The sequence below is a fragment of the Ursus maritimus genome, unplaced genomic scaffold, assembly GCF_017311325.1.
Source record: "Ursus maritimus isolate PB19 unplaced genomic scaffold, ASM1731132v1 scaffold_7, whole genome shotgun sequence".
NCBI lineage: Eukaryota > Metazoa > Chordata > Mammalia > Carnivora > Ursidae > Ursus > Ursus maritimus.
In genome coordinates this window covers 15,428,560-15,453,577 of record NW_024426885.1, presented here as the reverse complement: position 1 = coordinate 15,453,577, position 25,018 = coordinate 15,428,560, and the positions used below count along the sequence as shown (strand labels likewise).

General features: G+C 32.9%; 1 protein-coding gene across 1 annotated transcript in view; it reads left to right on the top strand.

Annotated features, from left to right (window-relative positions):
* ATRNL1 (attractin like 1) overlaps positions 1-25,018 on the top strand; it is a 756,768-nt gene that overhangs the window by 104,970 nt on the left and 626,780 nt on the right. Inside the window, exon 10 of the mRNA XM_040623807.1 lies at positions 16,622-16,776. Within this exon, the coding sequence (XP_040479741.1) occupies positions 16,622-16,776 (155 nt within the window). The remainder of the gene's footprint in view (positions 1-16,621; positions 16,777-25,018) is intronic.

Genomic DNA, 25,018 nt, shown 5'->3' with positions numbered 1-25,018 from the left:
AGTTTAGTTTTAAGGGAAAGAGAGAAATAGGATAAAGAAATTTTGGGTAAAGAGGTGGGGACAAAGGTTTTTTTTTTGTTTTTTTTGTTTTTTTGTTTTTTTTTTTTTTAAGTTTGGAGAAATAATTATTTTTTGCCTTACAGGAAAGATTAATAAGATATATATATAAAAAAAAACCACCAAAAAAAAAACCCAATTATGCCAGAGGGAAGAATTTGCTAGGGGGATATACTTAGAAAAAGTAGCAGTGGAATCTGGTGAATAGTGAGGATAACTTTTAGGAGCATGGACATTTTATTAATAGAAATAGGAGAAAAGGCAGGTTATGTAAGTCTGGTTGCAAGCAAATGGCTAGAGGTGGTGAGAACTTGTGACGATTTTGATTCTTTTTTAATCTTAATGAAATAGAAAGTGAAGTTATCAGTTGGGAGAGAATGGGGGATATTTAGGAAGGTGGAAGAATGGGCAAAATGAATGAGGGGAAGTGGGAGATACAGTGGGAGGTTCAGTTATGGGGTGTATAAGTCTACGGGAATAAAAGGTACAGCATAGGGAATATAGTCAATGGTATTGTAACAGTGTTGTTCAGTGACAAATGATAGCTACACTTGTGGTGAGCATAGCATAAGGTGTAGAGCTATTGAATCACTGTATTGTACACCTGAAACTAATGTAATGTTTTGTGTCAATTATACTCAAAAAAAGAATTGGAGATATTTATTAGAGGTTTGAGGTTTGAAGAGAGAAAATGAAGTACGAAATGATCATTTAGGAAGAGTAGGAAAGTATGGTAGAATTGCTGGCAAAGTTGTAGTCTTGTGTGAGAGACTGTAAAAATAGATCCTTTTTATATTTTCTGTTCTACTGTGGATGGTATTCGGAATGTACCAAGTTTTGCTATTATGAACGATTACAGTATATATGTTCTTATTTAGTCTTCTCTTGTTTCATATACAGGTTTCTCTAAGCTATTTCCTTAGTGTTATAAATGCTTGGTCATAGGCAATGTCATGCTCAATTTTATCCAACTATACTTCAACATCATTTTACTAATTTATACTCTCACCAGTCATGAATGGGAGTTTCCAGTTCTCTGTAATTTCTCCAAAATGTGGTGTTTGAGTTTTAAAATAAATTTTGTTCATATGATGGGTGTGCAGTGGCATCCCCATTTGGTTTTTATTTGAATTTCCCTGATTACTAATGAGGTGGAACATCTTTTCATGTTTATTGTCCCTATATCTCTTCTTCTTTTGTCATATTGGTTGTTTTGTATATCCTTCTCTTTGATATTCATCCTTTGTTAGTTTTATACTTTGCAAACCTGCTCTCTCCCAGATTGTGGATTTTCATTCTGCTCTTAGTATGATGTTGTTTAATGAACGGAACTTCTTAATTTAGAAATGATCAATCTTTTCTTTTATTTTGTGTTTTGCATAAATAATACTTCCCTACCTCAATATTTTCTGTATTTACTACCATCATTTTATAGTTTTGCCTCTCACATTTAGTTTTAATCCAACTGGGTACGGGGTACGGATCCTTTTTTTTTTTTTTTAATGTGGATATCCAGTTGTCCCAGACCATTCCTTTAATGGCCTGTAATACTACTACATTTTTGTTAGAATTATTCCTAGGTGTTTGATATTTTTTATACTTTTCTAAATGATATCTCTATTAGTTTTCTAAGGCTGAGATAACAAATTACCACGAATTTATCCTCTCACAATTCTGTAGGCTAGACATCAGAATGGAAATTAAGGTGTCAGCTGGGCCATACTTTCTCTAAAGGCTCTGGGGAAAAATCCTTTCTTACCTTTTCCAGCATCTAATAACTCTGGGCAATCCTGGGTGTTCTTTGGTTGTAACTGTATTCATCACTCTAATCTCTGCCTTTGTCTTCCCAATCCCTTCTTTCTGTGTTTATGTGTTTTCACATGGCCTTCTTAAAAAGATACCAATCGCTGGACTTAGGGCCCACTCTAATCTAGTGAGACCTGATTTTACTTAGCTAATTAAATCTGCAAAGACTATTTCCAAATAACGTCTCATTCTGAGGTTTGAGGTAGACATGAGTTTTGGGGGATGCTATTCAACCAGTACATTATCTTTTTATTTCTTTTTGGGCTGATATGTGGAGATGCAGTTTTTTATGTTACTTTTACATGTAACAACTTGCTGTATTTTAGTAACTTATGTGTAGATATTTTTCAGTTTTTTGTAATAGATGATCAGATTATATGCATTTAATGGTAGTTTTGTTTCTTCTTTCCTGGGTCTTACAGCTTTTTATTTTTCTTACCTTACCATTTATCAGCAACAACCTCCAGTTCAATGTTGAATAGAAGTTAACAGGCACCCATTATTAGTTCGGAGCTTTAACAAAATTCTTTTGGTATTTCTCCAGTAAGAATGATGTTCACTGTGGGCTTTGTAGATGTTGTTAAGAAAGAGCCTTTTTTTCCTGGTTTGCTAAGAGTTTGTATCATGAATGAATGGATTTTATCAAAGGTATTTTGGAGGGATGATTATCTGATATTCTTAATAATTTACTGTGGGTAATTATTTTAATTATGTTATTAACCTAATTTGGGTTAAGTCAAATTTAGTTAATACGTATTACTTCTTTTTTGGCTTGCTAACATTTTGATAAACAATTTTGCACTGATATCAATAGATTTGCATGTGGTTTTCTTGCATATTCTTGCCAGCTCTTTGGTGGTAAGTTTATGTGGGGCTCATAAAATGGGTTGGGTACTATTCCTTTTTATACTTGAGAACAGTATGTCTAAGACTGGGAGTATTTTTTCGTGAATATTTTATGGTGATAACCTTCATGTCAATCATTAGAAAACAACTTTATGTGCAGAATTTATATACTAAATCCAACATATGTAATGGTTATAAACCTATTTAGATGCTATAATCCATTCTTGAGTAAGTTTTGATGAGATTATCTATTTTTAGGAATCTAGCCAAGAAATCAATATCTTCTGTTAAATTGTTATAGAGGTGTTTATTATGTTCACTTAGAATCTTCAATATCAGCAGCATTTGTAGTTATGTTCCCTTTTAATTATTTTTAAGCACTATCTGCAACTCTGTACTTAACCATCCATTATCTATCATTTATTATTTTTTTCTCAACTAAGAGTGAGTTGTTGACATGAAGCCACTTTAAACCTAAATATTTTTATATGTATTTACTAAAAAGCAAGGACATTTTCTCCCATAATCACAGTGTAGGTATCAGATTTAGGAAATTACATTGATAGAATTTACTAATCTGTAGATTTTATTTAACTTTCTCAGTGGTCCTATTATCTTTCATTAAAAAGATAACACTTTTTTTATTGCTGAATTAGATTTCTCAATAAATTTTGCATGTATGTTCACATGTGAAATTGCCTGTGGTTTTTCCTTTTTATATACTATCCTACTTAAGTTTTGGTTTTTTTTTCCTTGCCAGGTTTGGGTATCCTTTCCTGATCCAGGATTATATCTAAGATCATACATGCATTTAGCGATCATGCCTTTTCAGTCTTTTTTAATCTGGGAAAATTTCGTCTTTCTTTTGAAGAATGTACGTACCCAATCTGGGATGTTTCCTCATGATTAGATTCAAGTTTTTAAATTTTTGGTAAAATACCAAAATGTTTCCTTCTACGATTTTTTTTAAACAATTTTTATTGACATAAAAAACTCATATAACAATATTCTCCATTTTAACCATTTTTAAAGTGTACAGTTCAGTGGTTTTTAATATATTTATAATGTTTTGCAACCATCATTAATGATTCCAGAATACTTCCATCACCCCAAATGAAATCATATATCCCCTAAACACTCTTCCTCCATCTCCTGGAAACCACTAATCTACTTTCTGTCTTTAGATTTGCCTTTTTTTGGTATATAAAGGGAATATACAATATGTGGCCATTTGTGTCTGGTTTGTTTCACTTAGTGTAATATTTTTAGACTTCATCCACACTGTGGTAATGTTTTAATACTTCATTCTTTTTTATAGCTGAATAATATTTCATTGTATGAATATACCACATATTGTTTATTCACTCATTAGTTGATAGACATTTGGATTGTTTTCACTTTAGGATATCATGATTGAGGCTGCTATGAACATTCCTGTAGAGGTTAACTTTTATATATTGGTTAAAGTGGTGGTTAAAATGGTTCCAGTTTTCTCAACTGTAAAGACACAATTTTTCCTTTTTAAATTAATAAACACCTGTGGAGAAATACTTTTAGACTATGTAAAATACTTTTAGACTATGTATTCTGTTTCTTATTAAACTTTTACTAATACTTTCAGCATCCACTATCATTCTTGTGAGAAAGTTATTACCATGACGGTTACTGAATGGTGATATCTAATTTTATTATTCCTTCTAAATTGCCCTGAATTTTTCTTTATTTTGTTAAATGTTTTATAATGAATTGTGATTTTTCTTTATTTTGCTGCTCAGAGTGTGTCATATTTGGCCACTGTGCTCTCCTTCCAGCCAGGCTACTGTGTTCTTAGATGTGTCCTCATCGTCTTTGTGCACTCCTCCACTTTCTGGCACACATACAAAAAAAATTCTTTTCACATCTTGTTCTTTCCCTGCTGGAATAAGTAATTTCCTCAAGGAACCCACATTCCTTTTAGTGGAGAATAGCATTTAAAAACCAAGTTTATGGCACTGGGTTTGTTTATTGCTTTTTTGATGTGTTTACAGATCCTCTCAGAAGATAGAGACAGAAACATGGAAACACACATATCTATATCTATTTATAGAAATAGGTATACATCTATATATCTGTCTGTCTGTCTGCCTAAACCCTGTCTGTCTAAACTACATAATGACACAGTACAACATCACAGGATTTATTCTAGCTTTCCTCTCTTCCACATTTGTAAATCACTTCTGACAGTGAGAAACCTGGATCAAAAGATAACCTTAATTTCTTTCACTGGAGTTTTAGAATTTTTATTATATAGATCTTATACATATTTTATTAGATTTATGCCTATTTTATTTTTTCCTGCTAATATAAATGGCATGTCTTTAATTTCAAGTATTCATTATTCATTTAATTTCAAGTATGCATCGTTCATTGCATATATAAGAAAACAGTTGACTTTAGTTTATTAACCTTGTATTCCTCAACCTTGCTATAATCACTTAGTTCCAGGGATTTGCTGGTTGATTCTTTGGGATTTTCTCCATAGACACTCATGTCAGTTGTGAGCAAATACAGTTGTATTTATTCCTTTCCATTTTGTGTATCTTTTATTTCCTTTTCTTATCTTATTGCATTGGTTAGGACTTCCAGTACAATGTTGAACAGGGGTGGTTAGAGAATAATTTTTGCGTTGTTCTTTTTCTTAGAAGGAAAACATCTAGTTTCTCATTGTTAAGTCTGATTTTTTTTTTTTTTTGGTAGATTTTCTTTATCAAGCTGAGAAAGTTCCCCTCTATTCCTAGTTTGCTAGGAGTCTTTATCATGAATAGATGCTGAATTTTGTCAAGTGTTATTCTGTATCTGTTGATATGATCTTATGATTCTTCTTTATCCTCCTGATGTGATAGATTACATCCTTGGCCTTCAAATGTTTAATCAGCCTTGCATACCTGGATAAATCCTATCTCTTTAATCATTAGATTAAAACTATTTTCAACTTAAATTTCTCTCTAGTAACTGAATATTTTTTCCTTGTTCCATATATTTCCTTTACTATTTACTAGATAGTGTTTATTTTATAAAAAGAGATCATAGACCACTAGATTTTAAAAGGAAAATGTGCTATATTTTGTTTAAAAACATTCAACTTGAAAGTCCTCTATATTTGACAGTGGTATAATTTTGTATGTGTGCTGCTGAAGTAAGCACAACAGTGGTATAATTCTGAATCTATAGATTTCTTTTGTAATCTAAAAGGGCTTAGGAGAGAATGGGAGTCAAATTTTTAGATGAAGCCATCTATAGTAGTTTATTACAAAAGTCCAATATTCTTTCTTTTACAGCCTTATTGAGATAGAATTCATATACCATAAATCCACCCATTTAAAGTATACTATTCAGTAGTTTTTAGTGTAATTCACTGAGTTGTCCAATCATCACCACAAATTTAGAACCATTTTATTCCTGCAGAAGGAAACCCTATACTTATTAGTCGTCACTCCTCATTTCCTCTCAAACGCACAGCTCTAGGTAAGCACTATTCTACTTTCTGTCTCTATGGGTTTTTCTTCTGGACTTATAAATGGATGATACAATATGTTTTTTTTTTTTTTAAAGGGCTTCTTTAAGCATAAGTGAGAGCATGATTTCATATTGTATGTATCAGCACTTAATTTCTTTCTTTCTTTTTTTTTGTTAAAATATATTCCATTGTATGGATATACCCATTTTATTTATCCATTTGTCAGTTGATGGAAATTGGGGTTGTTTCTGCTTTTGAACTATTGCTAATAATACTTCTATGAACATTTGCGTACATGTTTTTGTGTAGAAGTTTATTTTCATTGCTTTTAGGTATATATCTAGGAGTGGATTTGCCAGCTCTATGGTTACTCTACATTTAAATTTTTGTGGAATAGCCAGACTGTTTTCCAAAGTGGGTGCACAATTTTACATTCCCACCAGCAGTGTATGAGGATTCTAATTTCTCCATATCCTTGCCAACACTTGTTATTGTCAAAGATTTTGATTACAGCTACCCTAGTGGGTATGAAGTGGTATCTCATTATAGTTTTGATTTGCATTGTTATAATGGCTGTTCATATTGATCATCTTTTCATGTGCTTATTGGCCATTTATATAACTCCCTTGGAGAAATGTCTATTAGGATCCTTTGCCCATTATTTAATTTAATTTTTGTCTGTTTATTATTGACTTATGAGTCTTTATATATTCTAGGTGTAAGTCCTTTATCAATTATATGAGTTGCAAGTATTTCTCCCATTGTGTGTGTTATTTTTCACTTAGTTTACAGTGTCCTTTGAAGCTCAAAATTTTAAAATTTTGATGACATCCAATTTGTTATATATTTTGTCACTTATGCTTTTGGTGTCATATCTAAGAATCTGTTGCCTAACCTAATGCCAGGAATATTTACTTCTGTATTTTCTTCTATGAGTTTCATATTTTTAGCTCTTAAACATAGGCCTTTTATCCATTATGAGTTAATTTTTGTCTATATTGTGAGAGAGGAGTTCTTTGTTCTTTTTTCATGTAGCTATCCACTTGTCCTAGTAACATTTGTTGGAAAGAGTATTCTTTCCTTTATTTGAATTTATAATTCTTTAAATTGGCTATTATGGTCCCTTGAATATCCACATGAATTTTAAGATCAGCTTATCAATTTCAAAACAAAACAAAACAAAACTCTAGCTGGGATTTTTATGGGGAATGAGTTGAATTTATAGATCAAATTGTAGAGTATGGCCATTTTAACAGCATTTTGTTTTCTAATCCATGAAAATGGGCTATCCTTCCATTTATTTAGGCCATTTTTAATTTCTTTCCTTAATATTTTTTTAGTTTTTACAGTATAAGTTTTATACTTGCTTTGCTAAATTTATTCCAAAATATTTTATTCTTTTTGATACTATTGTCAATTGATTTTTAAATGATTTTATATTAGGATTTTGCATTGGTAGGTATAGAAGTTGGTAGGTATAGAAGTTCAACTGATTTTTGCGTATTGTTCTTTCACCCTACAGACTTGCTAATAAACTTATTTATTATTTCTAATAATTTTTTGTAGATTCATTAAAATTTCTATATACAAGATCATGTCATCTGCAAATAGTGACAGTTTTACTTCTTTTAATAGAGTTTTACTTCCTTTCTAACCTGAATGCCTTTTATTTCATTTCCTTGCTTCTATCCCTTTCTGTAACCTGTAGTATAATGTTAAATAGAATTGGCAAGAACAGACATCTATGTCTTGTTTCTGGTCTTGGGGGGAAAACAGTCTTTCACCATTAAGTATCATGTCAAATGCTCTTTTTTTTTTTTTTAATAGATGTCTTCTATGTTAGATTTCTATGGCTGCTGTAGCAAGTTACCACACACTTGTGTAGCTTAAAACAATGGAAATGTATTCTCTTACAGATCTGGAGGCCAGAAGTCTAAAATCAAATTGTGAACAGGGCCATGCCACCTCCAGAGGTCCTAGGGAAATTCCTTTCCTTTCCTTTTTCAGCTTTTGGTGGCTATCAGTATTCCTGGAGTTGTGGATGAATTGTTCTGTTGTCTGCCTCCAAATTCTATTACCTGATACACTTTTTTTGTGTGTGTGTCTTTTATAAGGACACTTGTCATTGGATTTAAGTTAGCTGCATAATCCAGAATGATCTCATCTCAAGATCCTTAATTTAATTACATTTACAAAGACACTTTCTCCAAATAAGGTAACATTCACAGGTTCTAGGGATTAAAACATGGATTTATCTTTTGGGGTGGAGTACCGTTCAGTCTCTAGCAGGTTGTGGACGTTCCTTTGTATCCCTATTTTGTTGAGTGTTGTTATCATGAAGAGGTGTTGGATTTTGTCAAAAACTTCTCCTGTATCTATTGAGATTATCATTTATTTTTTCCTTTATTCTATTAACATGTTGTGTTACATTGATTTTCAGATGTTAAGCCAATTAAGAATTTTTGGGATAAATCCCACTTGGTTATGGTGTATAATCTTTTTATATATTACTGGTTTTGATTTTCTAGTATTTTGTGCAGGATTTTTATGTCTCTCTTCTAAAAGAACATTAGTCTGTAATTTTCTTGTGATAGCATTGGTTTAGGTATCAGACTCACACTTTCTCATAGAATGAGGTGAATATTGTACCATCCTATTTTATATTTTTGAAGAGTTTGTGAAGAATTCACATTACTCTTCTTCCAATATTTGTTAGAATTCACCAGTGGAGCCATCTGACCTTCCTTTTTTTTTTTTTTTTTTTTTTTTTTTTTTTTAGGAAAGTTTTAAAATTCCTAATTCAATCTCTTCATTTGTTATAGGTCTATTCAGATTTTCCATTTCTTCTTTTCTTAATTTTGGTAGTTTATATCTTTTGAGGACTTTGTTTATTTCATATTGTTGTTTGTATATAGTTGTTTAGTATTGGCATTATAATCTGACTTATTTCTGTCAGATTGGTAGTCATATGCCTTCTTTCTTTCTTTTTTATATTTTATTTTTTAAAAAGATTTTCCTTATTTATTTGAGATAGAGAACGAGAGAGAGTGAGCACGAGCTGGGGGGAGGGGCCGAGGGAGAGGGAGAAGCTCCTTGATGAGCAGAGAGCCTGACCTGGGCTCGATTCCAGGATCTGAGATCATGACCTGAGCCAAAGGCAGATGCTTAGTGAACTGAATGAGGTGCCCCTCATTCTTGTTTTTAATAATTTAAGTTTTCTGTCTCCTTTTATTCTTGTTCAGTATACCTAAGGGTTTGTCTTTCTTTTTTTTTTTTTTTTGGTCTTTTAAAAGAAAGAACTTTTGGCTTCATTGATCCTCTCTATTGTTTTTCCAATCTATTTTATATTATTTCCTGTTCTAGTCTTTATTATTTTTAAATTCTTTTTGGTATAGGCTTGGTTTGCCCTTTTGTCCAGTCTCTTATGGTTGAGGTTTAAGTTATGGAATTCTCATTTTTTCTTTAAATACATGTACTGCAAATATAGATTTCCCTCTAAAAATTGCTTTTGGTGTATTCCATGTTTGTCTTGTCTTCATTTTCATTCATCTCAAAGTATATTCTAAAATGTTTGTGATTTTTTTCTTTGACCCATTTATTATTTTGGAGTTTTTGTTTCATTTCCACATATTTGTGATTTTCCCAAATAACTTTCTTTTTGTTTTATTTTAATTCCAGTATAGTTAACATTCAGTGTTATATTAGTTTCAGGTGTACCGTATAGTGATTCAACAATTCCATACATCAGCTTGTGCTCATCATGACAAATGCACTGCTTAATCCCCAGCATCTATTTAATCCGTCCCTTCACACCTTCCTCTCTGGTAACCAACAGTTTGTTCTCTATAGTTAAGAGTCTTTTTCTTGGTTTGTCTCTTTCTCTCTCTCTTTTTTTCCTTTGCTTGTTTTGTTTCTTAAATTCCACATATGAGTGGAATCATATGGTATTTGTCTTTCTCTGACTTATTTCATTTAGCATTATACTCTGTAGCTCCATCAATGTCATTGCAAATGGCAAGATTTCATTTTTTATGGCTGAATTATATTCCATTTTATACAGATACCACATCTTTATCTGTTCATCTATTGATAGACACTTGGTCTGCTTCTATAATTTGACTATTGTATCCTAAATAATTTCTGTTATTTATTTTTAATATCATTCCATTGTGGTCAGAGAGCATACTTCATATTATTTTAAAACTTTTAAATTTATTTAGGCTTATTTTATGACCTAGCATTTGGTCAGTCCTAGAGAATGTTACATGTACACTTGCAAAGAATGTGTATATTGGTGTTGCTGGCTACAGTGTTCTCCATATGTCTGTAAGGTCTAGTTGGTTTGTGGTATTACTCAGGTATTCTATTTCCCTGTTTATCATATAGTTCAGTCCATTTTTGAAAGTGAATATTGAAGTTTGCTACTATTACTGATTTCTGTTCTGTGCATTTTGCTTCATTTTTGGGAGGTTCTGTTGTAAAGTCATATATGTTTATGACTGCCATAGCTTCTTGATGAACTGATCCTTTTATCACTGTGAAATATTACTACTGAAGTCTAGGACCATTTTTGTTTTAATGTCTATTTTGTTTGAGGTCATTATAGCTACTCCAGCTTTCTTATCTTTATTGTCTGCATAGTATCTTTCTTTAATCCCTTTTCTTAATATATTTGTACCTTTCAATCTAAAATATGTCTCCTGGAGAGAGCATATAGTTGGTAATTGTTCTTTTTTTTTTTTAATCCCGTCTCACAGTCTCTGCCTTTTATTTGTATATTTAATAGCTTTAATTTAGTGTTATTTTTGATACAGTTGAATTTGTCTGCCATTTTACTCTTATTTAAATATCTCATTTGTTATTGTAGATAATGCTTTTTGTTACTCTTTTTTATTTCTCTTTTTGCATTAAGTAAATATTTTCTAGTGTAACATTTTAATGCCTTAATAGTTTTTTAAAAAATACAGTCATTTTAGTTACTTTTTAGTGTTGGTTCTAGTGCTTATCATCCATAACTTATTAGAATATCTTTCAGAGTTACCCTAACTTCACTCCAGTGAAATATAAAAATGTTACTCTTACAGAACTCTATTCCCTTTTTCACCTATTTTTTGTAGCATTATAATTATATGCAATATCTATATTTGTTGCAAGCTCAAAAATATATTCTTATGCTAACTTCATATAATTTTGTCTCTTAAAGAGACAGAGTAGAAAGAAGAGCAAATATATATTCTTATGTAAATTTGTTATTGAATATTTTTGCATGCTTCTTTTTCATTTGTTCCTGTTGATTTGCATTACTATTTGGCATCTTCAACATAATTTTGCTTTCATCTGTCACTTTGTGCTGTTATTGCCAAAGATATTGCATTTCTATATGTTATAGGTCCAACAATACGATTATATATGTATTGTTTTATAATAATTGTTTTTCAAATTTATTAGGAAAAGAAAGAAGAAATAATCTTTATCTTGTTTATTTTTGAGAGATAGTTTTATAAATACAAGATTCTTGGTTGACATTTTTTTCCGGATTTCTTGAGCTTTAATTGGCAGATAAAAATTGTGTGTATTTAAGGTATATATGTGATGTTTTGATACACATACACATTGGGAAATGATTACCATAGTCAAACTAATTAACATATTCATCATTTTAACGTAGTTCCTATTTTTTTTTTTTTTTTGGTGTGTATGGTGAGAATACTTATGATGCACTGTCTTAGTAAATTTCAAGTACAATCTTATTAACTGTAGTAACCATGCTGTACATTAGATCTCCAGAGCTTATTTATCCTGCATACCTGAAACTTTATATGCTTTGACCTACATCTCCTCTTTTCCCCCATTCTCAGCCCTTGCAAACCACCATTTTACTCTCAGCTTTTTTGAGTTTGACTTTTTTAGATTCCACATATAAGTGAGATTATGCAGTATTTGTCTTTCTGTGTCTGGCTTATTTCACTTAGCATAATATTCTCCAGATTCATCTATGTTGTTGTTAATGGCAGGATTTCTTCCTCTTAAAAGGCTGAATAATACTATATATATTTATATTTATATTACATTTTCTTTATTCATTCATCTATTGATGGACACTTAAGTTGTTTCCATATCTTGGCTACTATGAATAATGCTTTAGTGAACATGAAAGTGAAGATATATTTTTGAGATACTGTTCATTTCCTTTGTACATATACCCAGAACTGGGATTGCTGAATAATAGTATGATAGCTCTTGGTAGTTCTATTTTTAATTTTTTGAGTAGGCTCTGTACTGTTTTCCAAATTGATTGTACCAATTTACTTTCCTACCAACAGTGTACAAGGGTTCCTTTTACTCCACATCCTTAGCAACACTTGTTATTTCTTGTCTTTTCGATTATAGCCATTCTAACAGGTATGAGGTGATATTTCATTTTGTTTTATTTGCATTTCCCTGATGATTAGGGATGTTGAGCACTTTTTCATTTACCTGATGGCAATCTGTATGTCTTCTTTGGAAAAATACCTATTCACATCATCTGTCCATTGTTTAATTGGATTGTTCTTTTTTTTAATTGAGTTTTGTGAGTTTTTATGGATTTTGGATATTTTCTCCATTCTGCAAAGCTAGGTCCAGTGCTGAGGGCCTCCCATTTTTTTTTCCCTTGGGCAGTGCCTGAAGTGTTCAGGGTTAGGTAACTTCTACTAATGTAACAGAGTTGACCCAGCTATCTGTGTGTGCTCATGAACCACCTGCCAAAGCTCCAGGGTGCTACATGGGGGAGGGATTTATAGATTGCTGGGGGGACATATTTGTGCTATTTGGAGTAAGTCTGCAGGTGATGTATCCTGTGAAGTTCATGGGTGGGCCTCTTGATAGAGTTCATGAGGTGGTTAGTAGAAATGTTGAGTCTTTGTTGAGTTCTGTGCCCTAGCTGCTATGAGCACCCTTTTTCTTCCTCTGCCAATCTTCTTATCTTTCTGGATCGCATAAGAAAGAAGCGGTCCTTTTGGGCATAATCCTGCTTGGCTGTGGAAGCCAGATACAGACTATGCTCTCACTTCTCCCAGAGGAGTAATTGTAGGTTGAAGGGGTTTCTGTTTGGGAGTGAGTGGTGTTGCCTAGGGGAACAGGTGATGTGGTAATGTGATATTGTTCTTCTTACTCTCCTTGCCCTTCCTGTTCTTGGAATTTTTGCTCCAAGTGGTCCTGGGATTTCTGGGCTCCCATGAAGTTACTCTCATCTATCCATAGTTGATAAAATCTGTTTCTGTGGGAGGATGAGGTCAGAAAACTCTTATTCCATCATCATATGTCACTCCCTGTATCTTGACTTTTTTTTTCATTCAGCACTTTGCGTATGTCATTTCACTGCATTTTGGCCTTTATTGTTTCTAATGTGAAGTCAGCTGTTTGTCCTATTGGGCTTCTCTTGTATGCAAAAAATCATCTTCCTCTTGCTGCTTTTAAGATTTTCTCTTTCTCCATGGCCTTCAACATTTTTACTATTTTATGTCTGAATGTGGTTCTTTCTGTGTTTTTTCTTCCTTGGAGTTCATTGAGCTATTTGGATATGTATATTAATATTTTTCAAAATTTGGGATGTTGTCAGACATTATTTCTTGACAATTTTTTACCACTTTCCCCTCTGCGCTAGTATTCTTAGTAAGTATATGTTGTTGCTGTTAATGGTGTTCCACATTTCTTATAGGCCCTGTTCATTTTCTTCTCTTATTCTTCAGATAGCAGAATCTCTATTTTTCTATCTTCTACTTCATTGATTTTTTTTTCTTCTGCTTGCTGAAATTTACTATTAGACTTATGTCGTAAACTTAAAAATTTCAATTCTTATACTTTTGAATTCTAGATTTTCTTTTTTTTGGTAATTTCTGTATCTTTTGTTTTGTATTTGATAAAACATTGTCATATTTTCCATCTTTAAACCTGTTTTCTTTAAGACTGAACATTTATAATAGCTGCTTTGCAGACTTTTTTGCTTCATCTGATATGTGGGGTCTCTCAAAGGCAATTCTGTTGCCTGCTTTTTTCCCCTGTGTATGGGTTACTTTTTCCTATTTCGTTGCGTGCCATAATTTCCTCTGAGCACTAGACATTTTAGATAACACTGTAGCAACTCTGGATCCTGTTTTTTCCTCCTTTTCTGGAACTGTTGTAATTTTATTTATTTAGTGACTTTGCTGAACTGCTTTAGTGAAGTCGTTTTCTTCCTCCAGTATATCTTCTGATGTTGCTCCTCGAAGGAAGCAGCCTGGGGATGCACAAAATCACCCCTGGATGATGGTAGTTTTAGCAGGGCTGACTTTTTCCTCTGACCTCTCTGGTAAGCTGTCTGACTCTGTATCAACCACATGATAGCCACCACTAATGCCTGAGTGATTACTATATTATTCTCAGCAATGCTCTGGGGCATAAATTGCTCCTTAGTCTGTTTGAATTCAATTTCAACCCTTTTTCAGGAGTAGTCTTCGAGGCCAGTTTTAGAGATTCTGACTCTAGTAGGGCTCTTATTAGCTATCTTTTCCCCTGTTTTTCTCTGGTGTACTCCTCTCTATTCTATGTTTTAGCTGATTGTTCTCATGAAGTTGCCAACTGTTTCTTAAAGCCTTAGAATGGAAACCTCCATTTTTTTTAGAGTGCCCTTAAGGCATGAAGTTTCCCACCTGTTGTTATAAAAAAGCTCAGTTGCCAGGGGAGATCTGTGGTGCTCTCTTTTTCTTAGCCTGCCTCTTGCTGGTGTGGGGTGGCGTGAGAGTCTCAGCCACAACTTTGGAATTGTAGGTAGGGTTAGTAGTCTGTTCCTCCTGGAGTGATACCACTGTGTTCTCTGCAGGCAGTAGATGGGGACGGTGGCCTTTGCTCTTAGCTTGCATAGAACTTCTGTCCTGTGACTGATGTGGGGTGAAGATTTGCTGGGCCTCTTAGCCTGCTAGGTCTGAGTGTATAGCTTATACTCCATGAATGGGGGCTAGGTAGAGGATGAACATTCAGACCTCTCATGATTTCTCGTGGAATAGAACTTTTGTCACCAGAGCTGTGGGTCATGAGAAGTGTTGGCTGTCTGCTTTTCCTAATTAGGTATCAGTGGTCTGGACTAGGAGCTGAGGAATAAAGGAGCTCTCAGTTCTTAGCTTTACCCACCTGGGGCTGAACTTCCTCCTTACTGAACTGGTTGTGTGTGTGTGGTGGAGGAGGGTGCTGATATGGGGAACGATGGGAGTAGACAATGGGTTTAATATCATGGACTGCTGCTGTTCCTACTGAAATTTAGTAGACATTCTTGATTGAATATTTATTTGTTGTTGCTCTTACTAAATTTTTCTGAGAACTTAAGTGTCATTTTTTGTAATTTTTACCAATTATAGTTCTCTCCCTATAGAGTTTGTGGAACTCCTTATCTTGCCATTCTGGAAGTCAGCTCCATATTCTTTAAGCATTAATTGCTATAGGTTTTTGAGATATATCTTACTATACTATATGTACTGGGTTTACATTCTGATTCTTTTTTTAGTACCAGTGCTTTATTTCGAATACTTATAAAGTATTGATTCATATTGATTCATATTGAGTCATGCAGTTTATTATATATCAGTACATTAAGGTGAAATATAATTGTGAGCATATATTTATAGTACTTTCAGTTAAACTTCAGTTAATTGAAAACATATTAATTTGATGTTTCTCAAAAATGCACTGTGATTTTACACAATATGGATCTATCTCAAAAATAATCTTGAACAAAAGAATGTACATACAAATGAATACAAGCTATATGTGATTCTATTTTATAAAGTACAACACAACAATACAAATAGAATAAACAGCCTAAAATTGGTATGGAAGCACAAAAGAATCAGAACAGTGGTAATCTTTTAAAAAAATATCTCAGTACTGTTTACTTAGTTGTGTTTATCTTGTGAAAATTCATTGAATTTTAGACTTATGTGCATTTTTATGTATGTTATATTTAAATAAAAACTTACATAGTGTATTATGGGAGCCATATGAATTATTAGTTTTAACTGTAGTTCAGAGTAAATTTATTATATTTCAACTTTCTATTTACTTTTGTATTTAAAACTGATGTTACTTTGGTCCTCTAGTTTTAAGAACACTTGTTTCCTACTTTTATAAATGAAATAAAAGTTCAAATATAAATTATTATAAAATCATGAACAATTATGTTTAATATTGTGTTTCCTTGAAACATTTTAAGATACTGTGAATCTCAAAATATTTTAAAAATATTGAAATTTAGAGGCCATTTCTGACTTGTTAAAAAAATAAAGCATGTTATTTTCACAATTCGAAGGAAAATTCTATATGCAAGTTAGACCCTTTATATAATATATATAAAATCAGGGAGGTCTTTTTATCCTTTGTAATACATTTTTAAATTTTATCCTGTAGGACTATTTTGAAAGAAAGTGGGTTTGCCAGATACCTTCATTCAGCTGTTCTTATCAATGGAGCTATGCTTATTTTTGGAGGAAATACCCATAATGACACTTCCTTGAGTAACGGTGCAAAATGTTTTTCTGCCGATTTCCTGGCATATGACATAGGTATGTATCTGTTAGGATTGTACAAAGTAGGAAATATCAGAAATTTGTCATGTAGAGATTCTCAAATACATTAATTGACAGCATGTGTATATGCCATTTTAGAGATAAATTCAGTGACAGATTATGAATGGAATTCTCTCTAATTTCAGCACAATAGTAGTATGGGGCCAGGAAAACAGATATTCTAGGTTTGAGCATCCTTTTTGAAGGCTTTTGTATGTTGTATCCCTACTGTGAGCACTTATCAGTCTGTTGTGTTGTCACATTAGTTTTGATAATAGGTAGATATGGAGCACTGTCAAATTATGTAAATTACAAATAATAGGAATGCAAGCATTGTAGTGTTAGTGGGTATGAGCAAAGATGTATTTAAATTAAACACAGATTTAGTTACTTGGTGTAGGAAGATGACACAAGTAAAGAAAGGAGTATAGAGACAGTAGAGCTAAAGAAATAAGATTTGGGGACAAAATGGAAACCCAGAACACATCTAAGAATAGAAGTAACTGAATAAGAATATTTTCCAGAGAACCAAAAATACAGTGCATTTATACAGTTTGCTTAATTTTAATTATGCTATCTATAGTGCTATACATTTCTAAATATTAAATGTATGTATTTTTTGAAATAGTAAATTTAGCTACCCAGTGGACTATTACAGTGAAAATATTTCTTCTTTTGGGTCATTTTATAGATGAAGCCTACTTTATATTTAAAATATATTTAATAGTAGTTCAGAGCACTTTTAATTGATGTTGTAAAGTAATATGACAATCTTAAGCTATTATGAAACTTCCTGATAAATAAAAATAACAGAAACCAAAGCATAACACATTTAATGGATTCAAGAGATATACTTTTGCTCTTAAACATCATAAAGTCACATAGTCTACTTTGAAAAATTATTTCAAGTGGTGGAATATAAAGAAAATTATGCCTATTAATGAGAACTTTGGTTTTTATAACATCATACATTTGGAAGAAAATTCCTAGTGATAAAATTAAGCATCCTTTTTCACTCTAAACTGTGAGTATCCGCCTGTAATTAATCATTAAAAAGAATCCATTGCCATGAGGATTTTTAGATACTAAATAATTAAATCTTTAACTTTTTGAATTAATAATTTGAAGTGATAATTCATTATCAGAATTGGATTGTCTTGGCTTATAAATTAGCGCTGAGATCCTGAAAAATGGGTTAAATGACGTACTGAATCTAGGCTCCTTTTTATGATCTGTCATTGCCAGGGTGAGGTTGTCAACATACATTTTTGCCTGTGGTGATGAGACAGTAAGCTTAGTTCTCTGGAGGTAGATGAAGGGATTTTGTTTTGTTTCGTTTTGTTTTTCTTTTATGAATAAAAATCCTAGAAAAGTGTAGAATTTGTTGTAATTGTTAGAAATCTATGAAGTGAGATTTTGAACTTTTTCAGAAGATTCTTCAAGGAGTTTCTACCTACTCTCTATACTTTAATGAAGAAGTTAATGTTGAGCTATTTCATAGCTAACATATTGGGAAGTTATTTTTATTCCTTCCATATTGTTCAAGATTATTTTCTTTTAGGGTTTATGTATCAAGACAGCTTACCCATGTGAAAAATATTAGAGGTATTAGTTTGAGAGAGAGAGATCAGATTATCATTATTCTAATTACTATTTTTTAAGTGTTTCTCAGGATTAGATAGTATGCTAAGGGCTTTATACACAATATCTTAACCTCTCTAAAAATTTTGTAACAAGGTGTTAATAAACTCATTTCCAGAATATTAAGCCCCAAACCATGCTGGTGGTAAGTGGTACATCTAGCTTTTGTAACTCCTAGAACTTGTGGTAGTCTTTCCACTTGAGTACCACATGCTGCTGTTTGTTTGGGTCCATTTTATGATCTTAATTTTGCAACAAATTATCAGACACTTATGTTTAATAATGTTTCTTAATTCTGTGGAAAGATAGAAGCAAATATCAGTTTCATTTTTCAAGCAAATTGTTCAGATGGGAGAAAGAATAACATTTTAAACAGTTTTACACTTAAACATAACATTAACAGTTAACAACAAAACATTAACAATATTAACAAAAACATAAAGCAACCATATAATTCAACATAGGATAAAAGTGTTCTATTTTAGCTCATTTGATTATTTTTGTGCAGTTCCCAATAAAGCTCTCCCTCTGTTTTTGTTCTCTTGAGTTTGTGGCATCAGATGTTGGAATATTTTCCTGGGAAATGTATTTTTTATCTTTCAGAAAATGTCTTCCTAAATAATTGTTTTTATTATGGAGTATATTTTTGGGGGAATAAAATACAACCATTGCCTAGTGAACCAACTGGAAAATAGATCTGTTTTGAAAAAAAAGGTCATCTTGCTAATTTTTCTCTTTAGTACGTTACCCTTGGGCTTTTATGGCATATTTAACTGGAGTGCACCTGGGGAGTTAGCTGAGTGCTTTGTGTTTTATGATGTTTAAATAAATAGAAATATTTGTGCCGATCCTAATTTTTCATTGCTCCAAAAATTACTATTTCAATCTTATTGCTGTAGTAAATTTTACATAGTGAATATTGTTAATCTTTGAGGATATAACCTTGCTTCATAGTTCTCATTGTTATATTATAGATGATAGATGTGGAAGGCACATGCCAGGGATTTTTTAACATGGCTGTACCTTGGCATCCCCTTTGAAGGTTGTAGGGAAAAAAACTTAGATCTGTATAAACTGATTCTTTTAGATTAGGCACTGGGCATCTATATTTTAAAAAAGTAACTCAAGTGCAATTGGTAATAGACCCAGGCTTGGAGAATGAGACTGAATCAACTATAACATATAGAATGATATATTACTTAATGTTCTTGTCTGTAAATATAGCTTGGAATCAGATAATTTTGTGATTCTTCTTTGTTAGTGGTTAGTGGTTATTGTTAGTGGTATTATTTTATTTTTGTTATTGTTAGTGGTATTATTATTGCTTTCAGAAAGCCACCATGACACATTATTCAAGATTAAAATGATCTTCATGGTAAGGATAACCTTCTGCTAAAGATGTAATAGAAAAACATGCCTCATATACATCTCATGTTATTAGACATTTATACTTTGAAACTGTTTGGCTGTACAAAGTACACATTGTCATAAAAGTTTTCTAGGGTTAGAAGGAAAAAAGGTATCAGGTAGTTTGTTAGTTTTTCACATCTCTAAAGTGTCACTAGGTAGTTTGAGGATTTCAACATTTACAAATGACAGATTGTCGTGAATTGAAACATACCTTAAGATTGAACTGCATTTTAAGACAATATTTCAGAATCATCAAATGAAGAACTATTACAAGAATTTTTGGTAGACCTAACATAGAATTATGATGCTTTTAATTACAAATGGTAGTCGTTATTCTCCAGTGAGAAAATTTTCCCAATGGTTAAGAGGATGTATAGAATTCTGAACAAAGTGGTTAAGAGGATGTATAGAATTCTGAACAAGATGAAGGACAACTCAGAGATACAGTGATAATATATTTTTTTCTTCAAAAAGATAGTAAAGACATGGAAGTGTGATTTCCTGAGATAGATTAGAGTAGGGAGTAGGATTTATATTATAAATATATCTTGCAGAAAGCAGATACATTGAAACTGAAGCTGAAACTTCATATCAAAATAATAAGAGTTTTAAAAAATTTATTATTTTATTTTTTTCAAGATTTATTTATTTATTTGAGAGTGAGAGAGCGAGAGAGAGCACTCAAGCAGGAGGAGGAGCAGAAGGAGAGAATCTCAAGCAGACCCCTCCCCACAAGTGTGGAGCCCCACCTGAGGCTTGACCCCAGGACCTTGAGATCATGACCTGAGCCAGAATCAAGAGTTGGCACTTAACCAATTGAGCCACCCAGGCACCCCTATTTTATTTTTTTTTTAAGTGAGCTCTACATCCAATGTGGAGTTTGAACTCACAACCTTGAGAGCAAGTGAGCAAGCCAGGTGCTCTAATAGTAAGAGTTTTTAAAATAAATTTCTTGAATGTGACAGTTTTACTTACAACATTAACTTCTTAGTAGGGGATTATTTAAGAACAAACTCAGTAAACAAAACTTATTAAGTAATTTCATATTTTTAGAAGCAATATTTTAATTGGTAATGTGTGGTAATATGTATAGTTAACCACACAGTTAAAACACAGTGATGTTATAGTTCACTATGCCATTAAAAATTAGTTGACTAGTTTATGAAGCATAGCATGCATGTTTTTGTACACCCCTGTAGAGAGAGAGAGTGTGTGTGTGTGTGTGTGTGTGTGTTATGTATGATGGAAACAATTTTATAAGGTATATAATTTCATTAAAAATCATATTTAAACTAAAACATCTAATTATTTAATTTTTTGAACACTCCAGCAAAATTATAAAAATTCCAACCTACTTGCTCTTCATGTTTATAATTATTTTCATTTTGTGGAGGTCATTTTATTGGTTCCTTTCTTTGTTAATCAATATTTCTCTATGCCCTTTGTTAAATTCTTAGGGTTCTTCCTTGATGAAAGCAGCACCCTTGCCTGGTCACCTGACAGAACCTGTTTGTTTCTCTTTGTCATCAGAAAAACTCTTAAAATTATTCACACATTTTTTCACTGCATTTTGCCAACTACTGTTCTTAGCTTTACTGTATTTTTTTGCTCGAGGGGTTCTTTCTATAGTATACTATTATATAGAAGAAATAGTAGCTTCTTCTTTTTAAAAAAGAGGCCAATAAGTAAAGGAAAAAGTGACCTTTCATTTTGAGAAAAGAGAGAACTAGTATTTGTCAAACGTTTCCTGTGGTGCTTGGCACTTAACACGTGCTTTATGATATAATGCCTCATAACCTCTAATAACGCCTATGTAGTATGTATTATTATATTCATTTATAGGGGAAGAAACTGATTTAGCATGGTTAAACCCAAAGTCACATAGGTCGTAACACGGTATATTTAGAATTTGAACCCAAGCCTAAGTTCAAATTTCTTTTGATTCTGCCACTACACTATGATAATGATTTTTTCCCTGATTTAACAGGAAAATATTTGAATTATCTTTAATTGGGGAAAGGGCATATGATATTTGTTAATGTAGCAAGTCACTCAAGAAAATTAGTTTTATTAGTAGATTTAGAATTAGTCAGATTTTTAAGGTATATTTGAATTTTATTGTGCCTCCCCTCTCCCACAAATTAATCAGAAAATACTGACCTCAAGAGAGAAAATCAAGGAGAAAGAATAATAAACAATAAATCTCTCTTTCTCTTAACAGATCTACTAGCGTTTTGAGAGATTGTTTTGAATGCAAAAATTGCTGAATACAGATTCTTGTAATAAAATATAAAACTGAAAGAAAAGTTTTCAAATGTTTTAACAAAACCCCAGGGGAAGAAGGCCGGGGAAAGCAGTCATGAATATAGAATCAAAAATTTAAAATAAATTATTAGCAAATAGAACTCGACAATGTTTCGAAAGTATAATAAACTATGACCAAGTAGGAGTTATTCTAGGAACTCATGTATGATTCATTATCAAGGAATCTATAAATATCATTTTTATATCAAGACTATGTACAGAAGCCAACAGGAAATATCATTGTATGCTGAAACTATAAAATCATTTCAATTAAGTTTGAGAGTCGAATGTGATACACACTTTTCCTGGCAGAGAGTAAGAAACTAAATAAATATTTATTGAGTGAATGTCAGGGGACAAAATCCTGAGTGGAGCTGTGGTGAGATGACCTAGGAAAAGTGTGCACCTCTTACAATATTAGGAGAAGATTTGGCCTAGTGGGAGAAGAACTCAGTAAAGCACCATCACTTAAGGGGCAGGTGGAAAAACATTTTGGCAACATCCAGAAACTTGGTTTTCTATTACAAAATATACAAATCATTAATAGAAGATTTTCTTTATTTCCACCTAGTTTTAAGTCTTATATATACAATCTGTGTGTTCCCCTTAATAATATGAATACTGACTGATTTTTGAACTGGCATTTCAAGTGGATTATTAAAAGGATCTTTAAAATATGTCCTTAAAGCAGTAAGAGATACATATTTTCATTGAAATATGAATATTTATGGAAAAATTAGCCAAAGAGTATGCACTATTTTATGTACCATTGATAAAAAAACCAGTCTCTAAATTTCAGCATAAGTTCTTAGTGTAATTACGTGGCCCTTCATAGGAGGTAGTTCTGGCAGCACGGTATTCTGACTGCTGAAATTTGGGTTTGAGAGAATGGTAACTAATTTCTTGATCTTTTGTGTATTGAGTGTATGGTTTGTAAATTAATATTTAGTACCTTGCAGTATAAGAGTTTTTTAAAATCTATATTTCAGAGAGTATATTTTAGGTCGGTTGTTAGTCCTGTGTGGTTTTTCTATTGTCATGAATGGTATTTTTGTCAGTTTTCACGACATCAATAGGCCATGTGGGTTTTGCTCTGATTTGTGTAGCATTGAACTGTTTGTTAAGTGATAATGACCTGAGTGCTCTGGAAATACATTGTCTTCTTGGCAAGAAATACAATTAAAAATTGTAATCAGATTAATGATATAACAGGCTTTGTAATAAAATAATGGGAGTAGACTATATGTAAACAAATTATATTAATTTAATATTGAGCTTTAAGGCATTTGATAATGTCTACATGTTATAAGAAAACCGGTCTGTGTTTTATAATGAATCCTGATCAAGAATGTGAAAATTCAGGGGCGCCTGGGTGGCACAGCGGTTGGGCGTCTGCCTTCGGCTCAGGGCATGATCCTGGCATTGTGGGACCGAGCCCCACTTTGGGCTCCTCCGCTATGAGCCTGCTTTTTCCTCTCCCACTCCCCCTGCTTGTGTTCCCTCTCTCACTGGCTGTCTCTATCTGTGTTAAATAAATAAATAAAATCTTAAAAAAAAAATGTGAAAATTCAGCAACAGAATTTATCTAGCCCAACCTTCTGTTTTATAGTTACTGAAGAAACTGGAAGGGATAAATAGAAAGCCTATTTGTAACAACTGCTCTTACCTTTTTCTTTTCTTATTCTGTTGAAAAATCCTGGCATGTTGGGCAAATATCAGCAAGCACAAAAAGTGTCTATATCTGCAAAAGTTGCTTATCTCAACAAGCTTTTCATAAGCTTGCAAGTTAAATTCTGTTCTTCCTAAACAGTTTTTTAAAAAATTTTATTGATTTATTTGAGAGAGAGCATGAGAATGGGGAGGAGCAGAGGGAGAAGGAGGAGCAGTCTCCCTGCTAACCAGGGAGCCCGATGTGGGGCTTGATCTCAGGACCCTGGGATCATGACCTGAGTCAAAGGCAGAAGCTTAACCATCTGAACCACCCTGCATCCCATTTTCTAAACAGTTTTATGAATGAAAACAATTTGTCAGCAATTTTAAGAAACTGCAGAGGGAACTCACATTTATTATATTGTATCAGTCAATACAGGTTAGGTTATACTGTGGCAACAGATAATCCTGCTACAGTCTGGGTTCTCTGGAAAGTGAATTCTGAGACAGAGTTTAGTGTTTGGGGTACTTACTGGGTCGTTGGGATAAACAGCTGTGAGAAGGAGGTGGAAGAAACAGGATTGGGCAGAGGGAAAAGTCAAGTACACTTTAATAGCTGCAGCCAATCCCAGGGGATCTCTGGAGTTGAAATGTCCATCAGAGTTGTCCTTTGTTAGGATGAAACAGCCAGGCCTTGATTAGTCATTGTATGAGAGTCACTCCTAGGAGGGTGGGAACTTGGGTGAGGAAGCTCTGTGTATGTAGTTAAAGCAGTCTCCACAAGGGCTGGTGGCTGAATGATGTTCGGTGACAGCAATCTTAGCAGCAGGGGCAACAGGTTCTTTCTGAAGGTGTATTTAGGTAGTGCATGTCCATGTTCATCACAATTCATTCTTCGAACTACTCAGTCCACTTCAAATACATTTGTCAAAAGCTCCTCTAGGATTCCAGGGGCCCATTCTTCCTGGGGGAAACCTAGATTATTGGTTTGGCTTCTGCAGCTGGTCTCAGGGCCACAACTGATATTCATCATGTCCCCCCTCTATTATTCTTTCTAAATATCCCTTACTCTCAATTGGAACCTCTTCTGATCTCTGTGACTTACCTGGTGGCGTAATCCAGACTCTTGCCCTTAGGTATTTGAGCCCCTGGTCATCATGTACCTTCTCATCTGGGTATTGAACTTGCCCACTTACCATCACCCTTGGCAAGAGGATCCCAAGGGACACTTAAG